Consider the following 18,046-nt stretch of genomic DNA (forward strand, 5'->3'; position numbering starts at 1 on the left):
TGGGTATTCCTGGAGGGCGTGCACCGAGGGCCAGACGGCCGCCCCAACAGAGCTGAGCTGTACGCCGGGCGGCTGAATTAAATCGGAGTTAGCCAAACCACGGAGGTTTGCACAGTCTGTATACAAACCCCTCCCGTCGCTTTCAGGCCTCCCTGCTGACCACAGGCCTGCTGGCTTTGCAGTCCTCCCTCGAAACGCCCCAGGGAAGCTGCAGGTCTAAACCGAGGGGAGGGGGAACCGTCCAGCTTTCCCCCCACGACAGGAGCAGAGAAGGCCCGACCCCTCTCTGCCGCACCGGCTTAGCGGACAGAGGAGACAGCGGAGCGCGCCACTTCTCCCTGCCGGCCTCAGAAGAGAAGAGGCGCCGCGGCCCCCGGCGCGGAGGGAAATGGTTTATTCCGACCTCGGCTGAGTTTGCAACAAAACGTCCTTTTTAATAACGTATTAAACCGACGGTTTCAGAAACGTGCCCGGGTGAAGGGTTTTTTGTACGTTTGGGTGAATCTTTGCAGCAGCCCCCCCCCCCCCCCCCCCAGGAGACTAAACCGCAGCGTTTCAGCCCCAGCCGGATTCCGCCCCAAAGATGCCAGCGTCAACCCGAGCTGCGGAGCCTCCTGGGAGCGGGAGTGGCCAGCGCCCTCCGGCAGGTCGGAGCTACGTGCCGCGGCAGGAGGCGGCGGTGGATGCCTGAGGTGCGGCAGAGGGAGCTGCAGGTCGGGCCTCGAGGCTGGGGCAGGGCGTGCGGCCGGGGCAGGGGCTCGCAGGGAGGCAGTGAGAGCGGGCGCCCCTCCCCCTGCACCTGGACGCAGCTGAGCAGTAGGTGCACGGCGAGCTCCCCCGGGTCCCCACTAGCTCCCACGCAGCAGCACAAGCCCCCGGCTCGCTCTGGGACTCTGCACCGGGGCAGGTGGGGAGCTCCACACCCAGCCAGGGCTGGGGGCCTTGCCAGCATCGGATTAGCCAGTGAGCAGCAGAGCTTCCCCTGCCCGGCAGTGCTGAGCACCGGCTCTCCTGCGGGTCATATCCACAGGCCCGGAGCGCGGCCCGCGGGCTGCAGCGGTGCGAGAGCCAACCAGGCTGACCGCCGTAGCTGGGAGCAGCCGCTGCATGCGCCCTCCACGGGGGGCTGAGACAGCCGCCCCCACAGCCTCCAGCAGAGATGGGGCCGCCGCGAGCCCTCCCTTCGGTCACCCACGCTGGGAGCTGCACGGACAGGCTAGGCGCGCTTCCCCACAGTGGTGGCACCCGGCCCTGGCCTCAGCACTCCCGCCTGCCAGCCTGATCCTCCACGTGCCCACGTCCTCTGTCGCGCCCCCGCAAACGTGCCACACGCCTGCCCTGCTGCGCCCTTGCCCTGCCGACCTGCCACCCCCTGCCCTGTCACCCCGCCACGCGCCTGCCCTGTCACCCCACCACGCCTCGCCCTTGCCCTGCTGATCCACCACACCCCCGCCCGCCCACCCACCCACCACGCCTCTGCCCTGTCACCCCCCTGCCCTGCCAACGCGCCACGCCCCTGCCCTGCCAACGCGCCACGCCCCTGCCCTGCCAACGCGCCACGCCCCTGCTCCACCAGCCTGATCTTCCTGCCTTCCACAGGCCTCTGCCCTGTGCTCTACCCTCTGCCCCGCCAGCCCCGGACTCTCACTCCAGCTCCCTCCGCTGCCTCCGCACAGGACTGGAATCTCTGCTTCCGCCATGAAGTGGCCTGCGTGGCACCCACGGCATCCTCAGGGGCACGGGCAGGTTTGCATCCTGCTCCTGCCTGCTGCGGAGACAGACCCGCCCCTTCCGGACTGGCCCCCAGGACTGAAGAGCGAGGCAGAAACCCTGACACTGTCGATAAATAACTGCCCATACCAGCATTAGGCAGGGAGAGGCTGGGGTGCTGCTGCCAACACCGTCCCTCACATCCAGCAGAGCCAGAGGGGGTCAGATTTGGCCCATGGCTGCACTGGGAGCTCCAGGCGCGGGCCCTGCTGCCGTCACGGTGCCGGGGGCAGAGGCCTGGGGCTGCGCTCAGTTTCCCGGAGCACCAGGCCCAGCGAGAGGGAGGCAACGAGCCAGCACGTCGGGGGAAAGGCAGCTGGAGAGCCCACAGCCCCCCTCCAGGCACCCCAGGCCGGCAGGGAGCGTCGGGACAGGCCGGGCGCCCTACCGACAGCCGCACTCCTCTGCCACCATGTTGGGGAAGGTGGTGACCTGGACGCCCTCGGCCGTCATGCAGATGATCTCCTTGTCTGAGTACTTGACGGGCACGCAGCAGGGTCTGCGCTGCAGCGGGGCCCCCCGCTCCTGCATGTCCACCAGCAGCACCGAGTGGGAGGAGTAGTCGGGGATGCGGGTGGAGAGCGGGCGCCGGCAGGGGCCCTCGCAGTTGTTGGCCATGTACTTGTCCGGGAGGATGACGAACTTGTCGTAGTGCAGGTCGATCATCAGCTCCTGCAGGCGGCAGTAGGCCTGGGGCCCGGCGCTGCGGTTCTGCCGCGACACCTTCCTCTTCTCCTGCCAGTGGGCCCGCACCGTCTGCAGGGCTTTGAGCAGCAGCAGCGTGCGCAGCTGGCGGGGGCTGGGGGGCGGCTGCGCGGGGTCGCTGCCGCCCGCGCCCGGCGGGTAATAGCAGAGGGCCAGGAGGTGCTGGAACAGCTCCAGCTGGGCCTGAAAGGCCGGGATCTCCCTCAGCTCCTGGATGACAGCCTGGAGCTTCTCCAGCAGGCGCTGCAGCAGGCTGCCTTCCAGCCGCCAGTGCCCAAACTGCTGCTCCAGCAGGGCCTGGCTGTTCTGGGGGAAGAGGAGCACCAGCGGCTTGTCCGACTGCACCAGCCGCTCCAGGGCCGCCCGCTCCGACAGGTTGACCAGCTGGTGCGGCAGCGTCTCCATCGCCTTGAAGTCCAGCCAGTGGTGGGGCGCGGAGGCCGCCGCGGGCTCCCCCGAGGGGCTCAGGACTTTGCTGACGAACTGGGTCAGGCTGCTCAGGAACTGGTCGCGGCTGTCGGGGGCCGGGGAGGACGCGGCGGCCTGGCTGGCAGTGGCGTTAGGGGCTGGTTCCTCGGCGTTGCTGGCGGGGGGCGAGCTGCCAGGAAGGCACCGAGTGTCACCAAGGGCCCAGCCACGGGACTGTGGGCGGCTACTCCCCCATAGGGCCCGGGCCCCATCCCCAAAATAGACTCTACTCCCCTCCCCTGGGACCTAGCCCCCTCCAGCCTCCACACACACACTCACCGCAGGGCCTGGCATTCCACACCCTAGTTGTGTTGTACGATACGGTCGGGGCTCAGCCCCTAACCCAGCGCCCTGCAGAGCACAGTCTGCCTGGCCAGCCCCCCTGCCAGGCTCTGCACTGGAGAGAGCCCCCAACCAACTCTAAGCTGGGCGCTTGGGCAGCCCCCCAGGAGGCAGTCACATGCCGCCCAGCTGGTGAACAGAGCACCCACAGCCGGCAGCATGTTTCTATGTGTGGTGCACACCCACCCCTGCCTCGGTGCACGAGACAAAACGTATTCCACATGCGGATGGAAAAAGTGAGAGGGACCGTTGCTCCCAACCCAGGGACGCCGTGAGGCTGGAGCCCGAGTGGCTCGGTGTCCTGTTGGCAGCCGCCGGGACAGGGAGGGCTCAGAGCAGGTGCAGCCGCGTGAGTCCCTCCCTTAAAAGCCGCTTCCCCCCAGCACTGTGGGGGAGGCAGGGCGACGAGACGTCAGCCGATTCCCGGCTCGCCCGCCCCAGACGCTGCCCCTCTGCTTTTTAAATGCCGGCTCTTAATACATTTAACAATCAAAAGCGCAGCTGGGGGGAGGGAGGAGACCCAGCGTGAGCCGGGCAGCTGATTCCTGGCTCGCGCGGGGTCCCTCCTGCTGCGCTTTAGCCGTTTAAATGCACGAAGAGCGACAGGCGGAGGCGCAGTGGGGCTGGCTGCCGAGCCGGGAGCTAACCCCGCTGCAGCTCCCCCGCGTATCGACTAATCGATTCAACTAAATTGAACTTCGCTAGCTTCGAGGGGAACACGCTGCGCTCAGACCAGGGGCCGCCCCTTCCCCACGTCACCTGCCTCTGCTGCATCCTCCCCATCTCCACCGCGCCCTCGGCACGTGACTGGGCTGCCCCCAAAGCAGCCAGGGACCTGGAGAAGAGTCCAGAAAGGGCCCGTCTGCCATGCAAGACACAGCCTGGTCCTGCGGCCCCCCCCCCCCCCCACGCCGACAGCAGAGACTCGGCCTTCGTTCTAGCCCGTGAGCCCGCACACGGACACGCCGTGGGCAGGCTGAGCTGCAGGGCGTTGGGCCTCACCCCCCGTGGCGTGGCAGGCGCTTCCCCCCCCCCCGTTCCCCTACGCACCTGGGCTGCGGGAAAGGGGCCGTCTCCAACACCCCCCGGGCCGGGAGAAAGGATGAGGGGGGCCCTGTGATGCCTTCGCATCGCGGCTTCGCCAGCAAGAGCAAGGCTGGAGTCATCCTGGTGAAACACTTCTCGTCGGCGCCAAAGAGGAGCCGCTGGACCTCCGAGGTCGGCAGGAGGGGGCCTGGCGGGGAGCGGAGAGGATGGAGAAGGGGGATCATAGAATCAGAGAGCTGGAAGAGACCTCAGGAGTCATCAAGTCCAGCCCCCTGCCCAAGGCAGGACCAATCCCGACAATCAACCAAGCCAGGGCTTGGTCAAGTTGAGACTTAGAAACCTCTAGGGATGGAGAGTCCACCCCCACCCTAGGGAGCCCAGCCCAGCGCTTCCCCACCCTCCTAGGGAAATCGATTTTCCTAATGTCCAACCTGGACCTCCCCACTGTAACACGAGCCCATTGCTCCTTGTTCTGCTCCCACTGAGAACAGCCCCTCGCCATCCTCTTTGGAACCCTCTTCCTCAAATCCCCCCTCACTCTGCTCTTCTGCAGACTGAACAAGCCCAAATCCCTCAGCCTCCCCTCGTAGGTCATGTGCTCCAGCCTCCTCATCGTTTGTGTTGCCTCCACTGGACCCTCACCAATGCGTCCACATCCTCTTGGTAGTGGGGGGCCCAGAACTGGACACAATACTCAGTAGCAGCAAGATACCCCTTCCCACTCGGCTTGGAGCCCTCCCCGGATACCTTCCCGGCCCCTGGAGTGGAGCCCACAGTGACAGATAGGGATGAAAATAATGGGGCTTCCCACAGGTCCCCCAAGGCCTGGACAGAACTGCTGCCAACCCCCTTCGCTAGCCCTCTCCTGCCTGCGCCAGTAACCCCACTGTGGTTGCACATGGGGCGCTAACTCAGCCCTCCCCCACTGATGCTTGAGACCCCAAAGAGCTTCGGGCCCCCTGGCCCCTCTAGGAAAAGCTGCCACCAGAGACCTCTCGGCCGCCCCCTTAACAGCTGTACCTCCATCGCCATGACGCCTGATTGCCAAGGAAACGTGGAAGCTGAGCTGCCTGGGTGTGCGTGTGGCAGGCGTCACCAAGGCCCGGAGCAGCAGGTACCGGGTGGCCCTGGAGAGGCAGAGAGCCTGCAGAGACAGCAGAAGCCCGGTGAGCAGATGGGAATGACCCTTTGCATGCAAACCCCTCCCCGCCTGGCTCTCCCCGGATAGCAAGACAGGAGATTGGCAGGCCCAGACTGTGCCATGGGGACCGGCCTGCAGAGCCCAAGCAGCTGAGCATGAATCTTTACATGGAATTCATCTCCAAGTTTCACACTGTTACCCTGGGCTTGAATAAAGACATTAACTGGCCTGCCCACTACAAAGCCAACTTCTCCTGCCTTTCTCATCCACATTTTCACTTCAAAAGCTACGAATGGGACACGTCCAGCCCACTTCATTAGCCTTGTTAACATGGTCCTACAATTGACGCGTTTCTCCTGCGGTTCGATACGTCGCTTGGTTTCTGTTATTTCCGCTCCAATTCATCTGAGGAAGTGGGCTTTGCCACGAACGCGCATGACTGGATGTATTTTGGTTTGCCTCTAAGGTGCCGCAGGACCACTCGTTTTTAAAGTTACATACTAACCCGGCGACCCCTCGGAGATTCCTGAATACGGACGGGGATTGTTATGGAGCAGGAGGGGATCGGGGGAATTTGGCCCTCCCTCGCCCCCACCGCCGGGGGGCTCCATATCTTCAGCATGCTCACTGCACCCCAGCCTTCGAGCAGCTAGCAGACCGGTTCCAGGCCCTGCCGACCCAGGGGCTGCTCTCCACCCCTCAGCCCTCCTAGCTCGGCTGTAAGGGATGAGGAACATCACAAGGATCCCCCCCGTGCAGCTGACGGAGGAGCAGCCGCTTCCCTCCAGCCACGGGCAGCTCGTGCAGGAGGAGCCTGAGCAGTGCTCCGGTACGCCCCAAGAGACCACGCTCCCACCAACGGGGGAAGGCCGGAGGGTTAACGCCTTCCCCAAGGCAGGGCGAAAGGCCCTCGCCAGAGGCAGCTTTGTCTGAGCACAGGAGCAACGTCATCGGCATTGCTGCATTTATTCCCACGCAAGGGGGCGGCCTCAAACCCGCTCGGTGCACACGTCGGGGCTGCAACCTAGCCCCAGGCTCACTCTGCTGCAGTGGGGTTAGCTGTGGCAGCCTCGGTTGGGCCAGGGACATAAAGCGTCTCCTGGGGACAGACACACAAAGGTGTGTTGGGGGGAGGGGGGAAGAGCTGTCCCATTCCACCCTGCTGCTGCAGAACTGCTCCATGAAAAGGACTTGAACAATCTGGCCAGGGACAGCTGAAGGCTTGGAAATCCAGCCCTCCAGGGGCACTTCCGCTCTGAAAAGCAACAGTTAAAATGCCTCTGCTCCCTGGGTGAGACAGAGCCCAGAGCCTGTTCCCATTAGCGCTGCAAGGCCGCCCTGTTCCAGGAGGGGGCACTGGAGTCCAGCCCTTCCCGGGCACCATTCACTACATTCCCCTCGCCCAGCCAGACGTAGGCTTGGGCATCTCCTGTCCAAGCAGGTTGTCGTCGAGGGCAGAATCTGGCCCTCGGGCTCTTCCCGCCGGAGACGGGCCGGATGGGGGGAAAGTCACTCTCGGGTACACCCGCCCTGCAAGCGGCAGCCCGAGTCTGAACCCATATCTACAGCCTCCGGCACGCGGGGCTCCTGCTCGCACACTGAAGACAGCTGCGTAGACGCTGCGGCTCAGGGACGCATGCACACGCACACACCCCCTTCAGAGCCTGCATGTCTACACAGCTACATTTGGCACCAGAGGCCAGAGCCCTGGTATAGAATCGTGGTTAGATTTGGCGCCCAGCTAGCTGGGGACCTATGCTGCAAAAACACCCCACCATGGCCGGTGCTGCTTGGCCTCCTTGCTAGCAGCAGCCCGGCCAAGGATTGACTGGGACAGAGAGACTGAGCCCTGTTAGCGATCTAGGACAAGGATGCTGGGGGGCAGGGAGCCACGGGGCAGGGGCATGCTCGGCTCTGCAGGTAGCAGCCACGAACAGAGACAGAAAGCCAGCCTTTGCCAACTGCTTACCTGCTTCCGGAGCAGCCCGTCTCCTGCGGCCAGGAGCGTCTCTCTTGCTTTGCTTTCCCTGCTTCCCAGATAAAATACCAGCAAGGCAGATTGGACCTCTCCAAACGACCGCCCCACCTCCTCTTGAAGAGCCAGCGTAAACCTGAGCTTCGTCTCAGCATCCCACGTCACTGTGGAGAAGGGCCCACACAAACAGCGTGACTCTGGCTGGTAAAGAGAAACACTCTTCACATGCACCTAGCCTGTGGAACTCCTGGACACAAGACACCAGAGGCCCAAGCATTTCAAGAGACATAAAACAAAGGGATCAGGCAAACCAGCATAATAGCTGAGGGATCCACTAGCTACAAACAAAAGCAGAGTTATTAAACTTCCTTGGTGCAGGGCATCAGACAATGGGTAAGTGCCAAGGAGTGCAAAGAAATTTCCACCACAGGAAGGTTATTCTAGCACCACCTCCTGCTTAAATGAGCACCCCTTTCCCCGACACGGCGGTGCTGGGCCACTGCTGGAGACAGGAGAATGAACTGACTAGATCCCCGGTCTGAAGTGGCAGGTCCTTTGGGTGCAGCAGTCCCAGAGGGATCTGCCCCAGCCCCGAGTTGCTCCTGCTGCCCTGTCCACGGCATTTCTCCTCCCCCACGGTCCTTCTCCAAGGCACAATCAGGCCAGGAGCCACGTCAAACCCCCCCCCCCCCCCGCCGTGTTTCTACACACTGCCGCCTCCTGCCAATTCCTTTTGTCCCCGGGCGCAGCGGGGAGCCCGCCAATGGGCCTGGCATGGCTGCCCCCATGCCCCCGACACTCCTCTCCCAGATCGGGGTCGGCAGCGTGCCTGGTCCCAGACCCAAGTGTCCTGGCAGAAATGTTGAGGTTCGTGGGATAATTTTTCAGGAAATGGAATGACGGCGACATCCCTCCCCTCCCCCTCTACCCAATGTCCCTCACGCAGCACGTGCCCGTCGGGCAGCCTGGTGGTGCCGACCCTGGGTCCAGATCCTCCTGCTTCAAAAGCCCAGCCTCAGCCCCTTAGAAGGGATGTTATTTCTGCGGGCTCTAGCACCCAGCAGGCCCCATCCCACTGGGGGCAGAGGGCTCTGACACTTGCCCCCAGTTCACTGCAACCTTCTCCCGCTTCGAACTCTGGTTGGTCTAGTTTTTCTAGGCCCTCGCTCCTCCGGCTGCAAGATGGACCCCGGGTGCCCCTCCAGAGCGGGCTCTCCACACCCAGAGCAGCATCTGCGGACGTGTGTGGCCTCTTGAAGTCAGTCACAGCAGGATGGCTTTCAAGGATACGGGATAAAGCACTTGGAGGACATCACAGATGCATTCTCTGGCAGCAGCTCTTCCGGTGACCAGCTGTTCTCAGAGGAGCGGGAGGCCCTGCCGTGGTGGGGCTCACCACGGATTTATTTCTTTAGGAAGCTCCTGGGGCGGGGGGCAGTAATGGGACGTGGCTCCAAGCCACCGAGCAAGGTGAACCGCTCAGCCCAGTGATAACCAGAGTCCTGGCAAAACGCACATCCTGGATTAGAAGCTACCACCTGTTCAGAGGCCGGGAGCAGGAGGGAGGCCCGCCATGCCGGGTCAGACCAGACATCCGTCGAGCCAGGGCACTTTGCCAAAGGTTTTCTCCTTTCACCCAGCCCCTGCTTCTAGCAGGCCCACCAACTCCATGAGCTGGTGTCTGGCAGGGCAGGCTCCCACTGGCCAGGGATGAGTCGCTGTCACATTACTGGATTTTGAGGGGAGTAGCCAGATCACTGCTGCACCCATGGGGGGGTGTTGGCCCCAGAAGTGGCACAAAGGGGGGCCATGTGAGGTGTCAAATAGAAGCCTTTCTTCTGATTCCATATGCGCTATTCATGTGATTGGATCATCTCGGTACGTGAAGTTAGAAGCATGGACTTTGTGTGGATACCAAATGTTTCTCTATGTGGTTGAACTATGGGCAAAGCAGCTCAGCCTATGGACATGCTAACGAGCTAAGCTCTGGAACAATAGCCCTCTATAGGCCAAGGACACACCTAGGGGCTACCAGCAGGGAACACAGGGATAGGCCATGGGCCAGGTGACCTGCTGTAGCCCAGAAGAGACCAGGAAGGAGGGATAAATAGGCCATGTGGCTGACTCCATCTTGGTACTCAGCTCAGCACTTCATCCCAGAGGCAGCAGTGCAGGGATCGAAGAGCCGGAAAGAACTGTGGACCCATCCTGATCCTAGGATGAGCAACAAGGACTTTTACGTCAGCAGCTGTAACATCTCTGCTAGAGCCTGCATCGAGAACTGGGAGATTCGGTGCATGCAGTGTACTATCCTTTAACAGCCTTACTCTCATGCTTTTCTTTATTGTAGTAATAAACCTTTAGATGTTAGATGCTAAAGGATTGGCTCAGCGTGATTTGTGGGTAAGATCCAGAGGGTAAATTGACCAGGGATCTGTGGCTGGTTTCTTGGAACCGGACAGAACTTGTTCGGGGTAGGTGGGATTGGGTGCTAAGACCCCCCACCCGTGTATGAGGCCCGGGGCCATCTGGGGCACGGATATTGCTGGGGTGGTGGAGGGGTTTTGCTCGTGAGGCTTCAGGCAGGCTGCTGAAGCGCTCTGTGGGACTGGTGTGTGGCCTGTTTGGGGAGGTCTCCAGTCTGGGGGCTGTAAGGAGCCCCGGATTTGAGCAATTTGCCTTGAGCGGACGCCCTCAGCTGTGCCCAGACTCGGCCCAGTCCGTCACAGTCACGACCACCCAGAGCTGCACATGTGGGCACTGACTGAGGACACGCAACGAGGCCCTGGGCAGATGTGGGGCCCGCCTGGTGGAGCAGCAATGGGGCAGGGATCCAGGGCGCCTGCGTCCCAGCCTCACCCCCACCACCGACCAGTGACCCCACGCTGTGTTTTGCTTTCCCCGAGGGGAGGGGGAAACGGCACTGATCCACCTTGCCCAGCTCTCAGGCCCAGGGCTGTGGATGAGGGGCAGGCTGGGTGCGCTCAAACAACAGATGCTGGGAAGGCAAAACCTGAGCTGCTCTGATTAGAAAACATGCAGATCCTGGGTGGCCTGACAGCCCCACTGGCCGCTAGCACCAATTCACTGATTCAGAGGCACTACCGGAATGCCTGGGTGTCGGCGTGTAAATTAGTCTCCACTGATTGCTTGTGCTATTTGATGGCCCCAGTGCCACCATGGGCAAGCTAGGCTAGCGAATGGGCTACGTGCGCAGCCCGCCATCTCAACGGGCCCAAGAGTCCCAACGCAGTCCCTTGGGACTGGGTGGGAAGGGCTAGTCGACTAGCCCACTAGCAAATGCTTATCGGACAGTCCACAGGCTAGGCGACTAGTCGCTTCCCCCTCCCTTGCTGCCTGCCAGAAAGAGGCAGCAAGGCAGGGGGGAGAGAGGAGGGGATGCTTCAAACCAGCAGACTCTGGGCTCCATGCGGCGCTGCCACTTTGAAACACACGTGCAGGCCGGGGACTCCCCCGCTGATCCCCGGCTCCCAGCGCTTTCGCCTTTGAAGTGTAGCAACAGCCCTGGGGAGGTGGAGATGCCCTTATCAACTAATCAAATAGTAGGATTAGCCCGTTAATCTCAATTTACCATCCCTACTTGGGATAGGGCACCTTTGCCAACCGCGCTTGTGTCCCTAGACTAGGGGAGCCATGTGCTCCCTCTGCATCCGGTCAAAGCGCTGCTGCAGCACAGGCCGGGGTGCCGACTGACCTGCCACCGCTCTGGGATGGGCTGCCGAGGGAGCGACCGGCTGTCACAGCCAACGTGGTGTGCAATCAGCACATGCCCTGGCTGGACGTGTGTGTCACTAGTAATACCCGTAGGACAAAAACCTACGCGGACAGAAACCGGCCGACTCTGGCAACCCTAAGCGTGGGCAGCAGTGAACAAAACGTCTCAGGCCACACCCAGAACCCTGATGAGCTGCATGGGGCCCGCCAGCCACGGATTACCCACCACTGGTCTATGGCACAGGTGGCCACCCAGTGAGATCTATCAACATCTGTTTTGCCAGCCATCTTAGGGGAGAGGAGGAGGGCTGGGCCGGAGAGATAGCTGCAGCCCATAGGCCCTGCTGAGGTGGTTTGGCGGGGAGGTGGGTACTTAGGGGGCAGCACGAGACCGCTGCTTACTCTGGGAACGCGCTGGGCTGTCTATCTGCACAGAACAGAGTGAAATGATGCTCCCAAGAGCCTGCAGGCGAAGTACAAGGAGAGAAAGACACGCCTCAGCATGGAGCCAGTCAGACTAATGGGCAGGAGTTGACAGCTGACGTCCCTTCCCAGTCTCTACCCGAGCAGAACCTGGCGGATGTCCAAGCCAGGCACAGGCCCAGAGACGGCTGTCAACTTGAACAAGCAGAGCACCCTCCTCCACTGCGATGGAAGCAGAATCATCCTCATTTCACAAATGGGGAAACTGAGGCACAGAGAGAGGGCTTCGACTCGCCCCAGTTCACAAAGCGCTGTAGGACACAGACCACCTGTTTCAACAGCGCCTAGCTTAAGGGGGGCCCCACGTCCATAACGGTCGCTCTCAGGGGTTACTATAAAACAAACAATAAATAGCGAGGGAATGACAAAATCAGGAACAGAATCCAGGACTACGGACATCTAGGTCTCTGCAGTAGCAGCTAGGCAGTGCTCCCTTACAAGATACTGCTCAGCAGCCTTACTCCTTCAAAACCCAGGGAGGAATTCATGCTCAGAGACTGCTCTGTGGTTTGCTCCCATTTTAGAGATATGAAAAATGAGTCTCAAAGAGCTTGAGACCAAAGACATTCAGAAACAGTCACCGGTTTGGGACACCTCCCTTTCCGGGTACCAGCTTGGGCTCAGTGATTTGCACCATCGAATTTGGCCAGGACCTCAGTGGTGGGGGTGGTGACTGATCCGGGAGAGATCAGTGCTTCAGGAGAGGCATCTGAGTCAAGATTAAATTGAACTGGTCCTGACCCCCAGGCCTCTGCTCAACCCAGCAAACCACAGCCTCTTGGAATAGGGCACTTTTCCAACCACGCTTTCAACCAGCCTCCGTAAGTAAGCCTGGTTCGGCAAAAACACCCTTGCTCACTTCGCATTACTCCAGTACAGTGACAGTCGGAACTAGCAAATGCCCGCGCAGTGCCGCACATGTGGCTGAATTCTTAGGAGACATAATACTGCTAATTTGAGGGGCACAGTTGATTTCCTTACAAAAATACACAAATGGTGAACAACTCAAGTTGTCTGCCACTTCACAGGCTCCGGGAAGCTTCCTTGGACCTGAACTAGCGGCTCACCCAGAGCCACGCACATTCAATAAAACCGTCCTAGGAGCAGGGTTATAGCGCGCTGTCTCACGCCAAGGGTCTGAGAACAGCAGCACACAAAGCCCTGCCTAGGAGCACCAGGAGAGTGCCGGGCCCTGCCGCACAAGCACAGCACTACGCGGCTCTGTGTTGCTGGTTCAAATCCAGCCCCGGTCACAGAGATTTCAACAGCTGCTGTCTGCTCCAAGGCAGGTATCCAAGGAACGCAACCCAGCTCTCAGCCGGCCACCCTGGTACGGAGGGGCCAAAAACTTGGAGACTGAATTCCCTTTTCAGACTTGGACTCGACTCCACCCCAGACCCGGGGTAGGGATGTTAGTGAGGAGTCGACTGGAGTATCGACTACATGCTTCCCCTCCCCGCCAGGTTGCTGCCTCTGACAGGCAGCGGGGGGGCAGAAGCCAGTGCTAGGAGAAGCTGGTTTAAAAGCTGGTTCCCTCAGCATGTCTCCACGGTGCCACCTCCTCCCACCCGCTGCTCCCATCAGAGGCAGTGGGGAAGAGGAGAAGGGGAGCAGCCCCTGTCCACAGGAGCCCCAGCAGGGAGCTGGGCCCCCGCCCTGGTGGACAGGGGCTGCTGCCACCAAGCAGCCCCCTGTTCACAGCAGCCTGAGCTGGACACTGCGAACAAGCGCTGCTGGACTCCGTGCAAGCCGGGAATGAGCAGTCCTGGCTCGTGCGGGTCTGGGAGGCTGCGCCTCCGCATTTTAAAGGCAGCTCTCACTACATTTCAAATGCAGAGCTGCAGCGTGGGCATCTCCCAGAGCCAGCACGAGCCAGGACTGCTGAGTCCCAATTTGAGCCAGCTCCTGGAGCTCCCCTTGCCGTGGCTCTGCAGAGCAGCCCGTCGACTAGTCGTGTCATTATCGACCACACGAGGAGCCAGATCACCACAATTTAACATCCCTAACCTGGTGAAGCAAAGCGGGGGGACCCTGATGGGGCGGCTGTGTGTGACTCAACCGATTTCAAAACCAGACTGACATCCTCTCACTGGACCCCTGCGTAACAAAGACCAAGGAATTCCACCGACCCCCGCCACAAGCACACCGCTGCTCGAAGGGACGCGGCGCCGCTAAAGGACTGTGCTCGCACACGCACAGACTCCGGGGCTCTCAAGCCAGCACTAAGTGTTATATATTTAAATACGCTGGTGGAGGGGGCTGAGGAGAAGGTTCACCCAGTGTAACTGACCTAGTTCTCTGCCGGGTCAAACCCTGCCCGTGCTAGAACGCTGCTGGAAAGAGATCCCGCAGACACCGACGTGGCTCCCTGGGGGACCATGGTCCCAGGCCACCCCCCTGCAGCTTAACATTGCCCTTTCCCCATTCCCACCCAAGGGTAAGCATGAAGCTATCTACTTCTGCACAGACCCATTCACATGAGCCTGCACGAGTCCTCATGCAGTCTATTGCAAGGGAGATGCGGCAGGGTTTCTACACAGGCAAGCTCCCCATGGCAGCAAGGGCTCCGATGTGCTTCATGAACAGGGCTGGAGACATTACGCAAGAGACCAATACCAGCGGGGAAAGAACAAGAGGGAATTGTTCTCAGCAATCAGCTTTCTCAAGGGTTTTATGCCACCCTATGAACCAGGGCACTGCTAAGAACGGGGACGAACGCGGTTACCCACATATACCCTTTCTCTTCCACAGAGAGAACAGGGTTTCACCTTAGCCTTTGGATTTTACTGTAAGCATTGAAGAACTGAGTGAGCCAGGAGTGCAGCAAGGGCCGAGGGGGAGAGCATTAACCCAGCTATGCTGGGAGCCCCAGCGGCCAACAGGATGTTGCCAGGGACGGATGGGGACAGGGACACGCACAAGGTGATCTCTACCGGAATGGGAAGCTTATGATGCTGAGTGGGTTATTTCTACTCTCCGGGGGAGTTGGTCCCTCTCCCCCGTTTCGTCTCCTACCGACCCCCATCTTTGGTGGCAAAGCAGGATTTGCCTGGTAACGCCCCACTTCCCATGGGATCTGAGTATCTCTCTCAACCCCAGTCACTACTGGGTTCTCTTGGCTGACTCTTCCGAGGATTTAACCGAGCACTTACCTTCCTCAAGATGCAGCACCAGGAACCTGCTCTCCCCTGGCTCAGCCAAGTGGGCATGGATGTGCTTCAGAGACAGGAGAGCAGAATGGGTCTCCCCGGCAGGACAGATCCCAAAGGTCTGCAGCTGGCCTTGATCCCAGCTGGCATGTCTCACCAGCTTCAGGAAATCGCTTTCGTAGCTGGTAAGGACCCCCACAACTTCCAAAAGACTCTGGTCCAAGCCGTACCGCCTGCTCATTCTCACCGTGCACACAGGCCCTTCCAGCCTGTCAGGGAGCCAAGCAGGGAGGCTGGATTCTAACCCCACAACTGGGGAAACTGCCTCCTCAGGGAAGAGCTGGGGGCATTTTGCTCCCTTGGCATAATCTCCTGGCTGGTCACTCTTCAAGAGGGGATGAGGAACAGCGGTGGCCTTGGATGTCAATGCCATGAAGCTGGGTTCTGCTCCCTCATACGTGCTCTCATCTTCCTTTTCTTCCAGCTCCTTCGGGAAGGTTATTTCCAGTTCTTCAGCCTGCCAGAGTCCTCCCCCGATGCCTCTCTTCCTAGGCACAGCAGCAGATGGGAGGAACAGCAGCAGGTACTGCAAAGCGACTCCTAGCACGGGCTTCATGTTCTGGCGCGGAGCAGCTCTAACCTCCGAGGCTAGAGTTACTAAGTGCATCCCTCGAAACACTTATGTATGGGAAGGACTGCACCTCCCATTCAAACAAAGCGACCTTGAGTTGACAATGCACAACACACCTCCCCTGAGAAACATTCAGAGGCCAGTGTGCTGTAAAGGAGGGAGGGCCGATTCAAAGGAGTTTTTCTGCTCTATTTTTGGCTTTGCATCCAGGGCTTGGAAACATTATAAAATTGAAGCTGTTTACCTTATTTGTAGGGATGCTTGTCCTTGACTTAAGAAGTTTTTAAGAAGGGTGGGGAGAAAATGGCCAGTCTGGCTTGAATCTTCACTGGGATTGGCAGACATTTCTCTTAGGGCTTGAAACATCTGGGGGAAGGAACTGCTTAGAGTGGAAGGAATGGGTAGAAGTAAGGTAATGGGAAGAAATGGAGAGAAGTTAGATCAATCAGTTCTCTCGGCTGGGAAGCGTCCCATGATTACTGGGAGCACCAGCTCTTCCCCTCTGCAGACACATTAGAGAGGTCATCTCATGAAGACTCATATTATGCTGTTCCAACTCCTCTGGAAAATTCAGTGCTTGGTGTAAAAATATTTCATTCTACTGGAGCATCAGGGAAGGGTCTCACGAGGGAATTCATGGAAGGCTCAGACCTTGAGGCAAAAACCGTCCTGGATTCGATAAAAGAGGGAACAATCCTGCCATGGTCTGTCCTGCTGGGTCACCAAAGCTACTTTCCTTTCCTGCTTTCACTCATCCCAACAGGGCCAAATGGCTAGTGCGGTCCCCACACCGATTCCACGGCAATGTGATGCCCACAGGTAAATGGATCTTCAAAACCACATTCAACACACAGCCAGACCTTTCTGCTGGCTCACAGGGCCCGTGCGCATGACTCAAGAGGTAAATGCAGTACCAGGAATCTCTGTCTGCAGAGGTGCTGGAGACCAAGCTGTGTGAATAGACCAAAGGGCTTACTTGCTCCGAGTTCTCTCCTACCGCAAGACTCACAAGCGATAGAGCCTCCATCCCATCTCAGGGTAAGATCTCAACCGGGTCGACAGACTCAAGCCACAGAGGCTCTTAAGACGCTGGCTTCAGAGAACTGCCTGAGCACCAGCTCACCTGAACAGAAATCCCTCTTCCTGTTGTTCCACACGTTACACTTGCACAATTAGCCAATTTTCATTTTCAAAATACTAGTTTGTGGCTTTATCTTGAGGAATCCTACTTCACTCTGACCTTGCCCAGCCGCGTCTGACACGTCACGTACATTTGCAGGGAGATTCATCGGGCAGCCTCGGCATTGGGTATCTAAGATGCAGCAAGAGACAGCGCATGGGGCAAGAATCCATTTCTGCCACGTGTTTGTTGAGATGCACATGGCTAGATCTAAACCTAGCTCTGAATCCGGACCCCTCTGTGCATGTTCAATATATGGAAATACATGATCAAATTCTGGAGCGGGTGAGACAGCCAAGGGAAAGTCAGCTGTCATGGAACCCCAGAAAGTGTCCCCGTGAGGAAGGATGGGGGAGTTCTCCCACAGGGCAATGTAGAGCAGTGGGCACCAACCAGTTGATCGGGATCTATTGGTAGATCTTGGAGCCTGTCAGATGATTCTTACTGGTTTGGCCAGGAGGCTATCAAGTGCCAGCACCTTCAGCTGCCTCTCTCCCCACTGCTGCTCATCTCCTGCCCTTTGCCTTGGAGCTGCCCCTCCCTCTGGGATCCTCCTGCTCTCTGTGCAGGGCAGGGGAGCGAGAGCGCACTGATGTCAGGGTGCCCACTCTCATCCTATCTCCACAGAGCAGAGAGGGGGCACAACAGGACTTGGGAGGGAGCTTGCTGGCTGCTTTTGGGAGTGGTTCAGAGCCACAGCCCCACCAACCAGGAGCCACGAGCAGTGCCCATCTGCAGCTCACATCCCAAACTCCTACCCCAGTCGTGAACCCCCTCTTGTACCCCAAGGCTCTGCCCTAGGCTCGAGTCCTGAGGGCAGGGGACTAGACTTGATGACCTCTCAAGGTTCCTTCCAGTTCTATGAGATAGGTATATCCCTGCATCCAAATGCCATCCCAGAGCCTGCACCTAGAACCCCTTCCTGCCCCAAGAGCAGCTCAGAGCCTCTCTCACATTCCAGATCCCTTAATCCAAGACCGGAGCCTGCACTCCAACCATCTGCCCCAGCCTGGCGAAAGTGAGTGAGGATGGGCAAGAGAGGGAGGATGGAGTGAGCGGGGCAGGGTCTTAGAGAAGGTGCAGGAAGGAGGTGGGACAAGGGTATTTGTATCTGAGGTAGACCTTGGATTGCACTTACATTTAAAAAGCGATCTCAAAAAGGTAGACCCCTGATGTAGAACATGGGACAGCAAAAACCAACATAGGGAGAAGCATTGTGTCATGAGTCTGAGCTGATGTTAGATTTCTAGAGAGTATAGTCATTGTCCCCTTGAGTAATGATAACTCTGAATATATACCACTAAGGACAGCAAGGGCTGACAGTGTGTTACTAGCTACACATTTTCTTGGGCCTTTTAACACTACTAATGTGGAAACACAGGCAATGGTTTTCACCCAAAGAGAAAGACGTGGATACAGA

General features: G+C 59.2%; 1 protein-coding gene across 1 annotated transcript; it reads right to left on the minus strand.

Annotated features, from left to right (window-relative positions):
* Positions 1-409: 409 nt before the first annotated feature.
* Positions 410-17,926, minus strand: AMH (anti-Mullerian hormone). Its single transcript, XM_075903200.1, has 5 exons — positions 14,819-17,926; positions 7,443-7,612; positions 5,353-5,476; positions 4,336-4,519; positions 410-3,073 (listed from the first exon to the last, which is right to left on the minus strand). The coding sequence occupies exons 1-5, from the start codon at positions 15,480-15,482 to the stop codon at positions 2,155-2,157; spliced, it is 2,061 nt and encodes a 686-aa protein (XP_075759315.1). The 5' UTR covers positions 15,483-17,926; the 3' UTR covers positions 410-2,154.
* Between the last annotated feature and the right edge of the window lie 120 nt (positions 17,927-18,046).

The sequence above is a fragment of the Pelodiscus sinensis genome, chromosome 19 (assembly GCF_049634645.1).
Source record: "Pelodiscus sinensis isolate JC-2024 chromosome 19, ASM4963464v1, whole genome shotgun sequence".
In the NCBI taxonomy this organism is placed as follows: Eukaryota; Metazoa; Chordata; order Testudines; family Trionychidae; genus Pelodiscus; species Pelodiscus sinensis.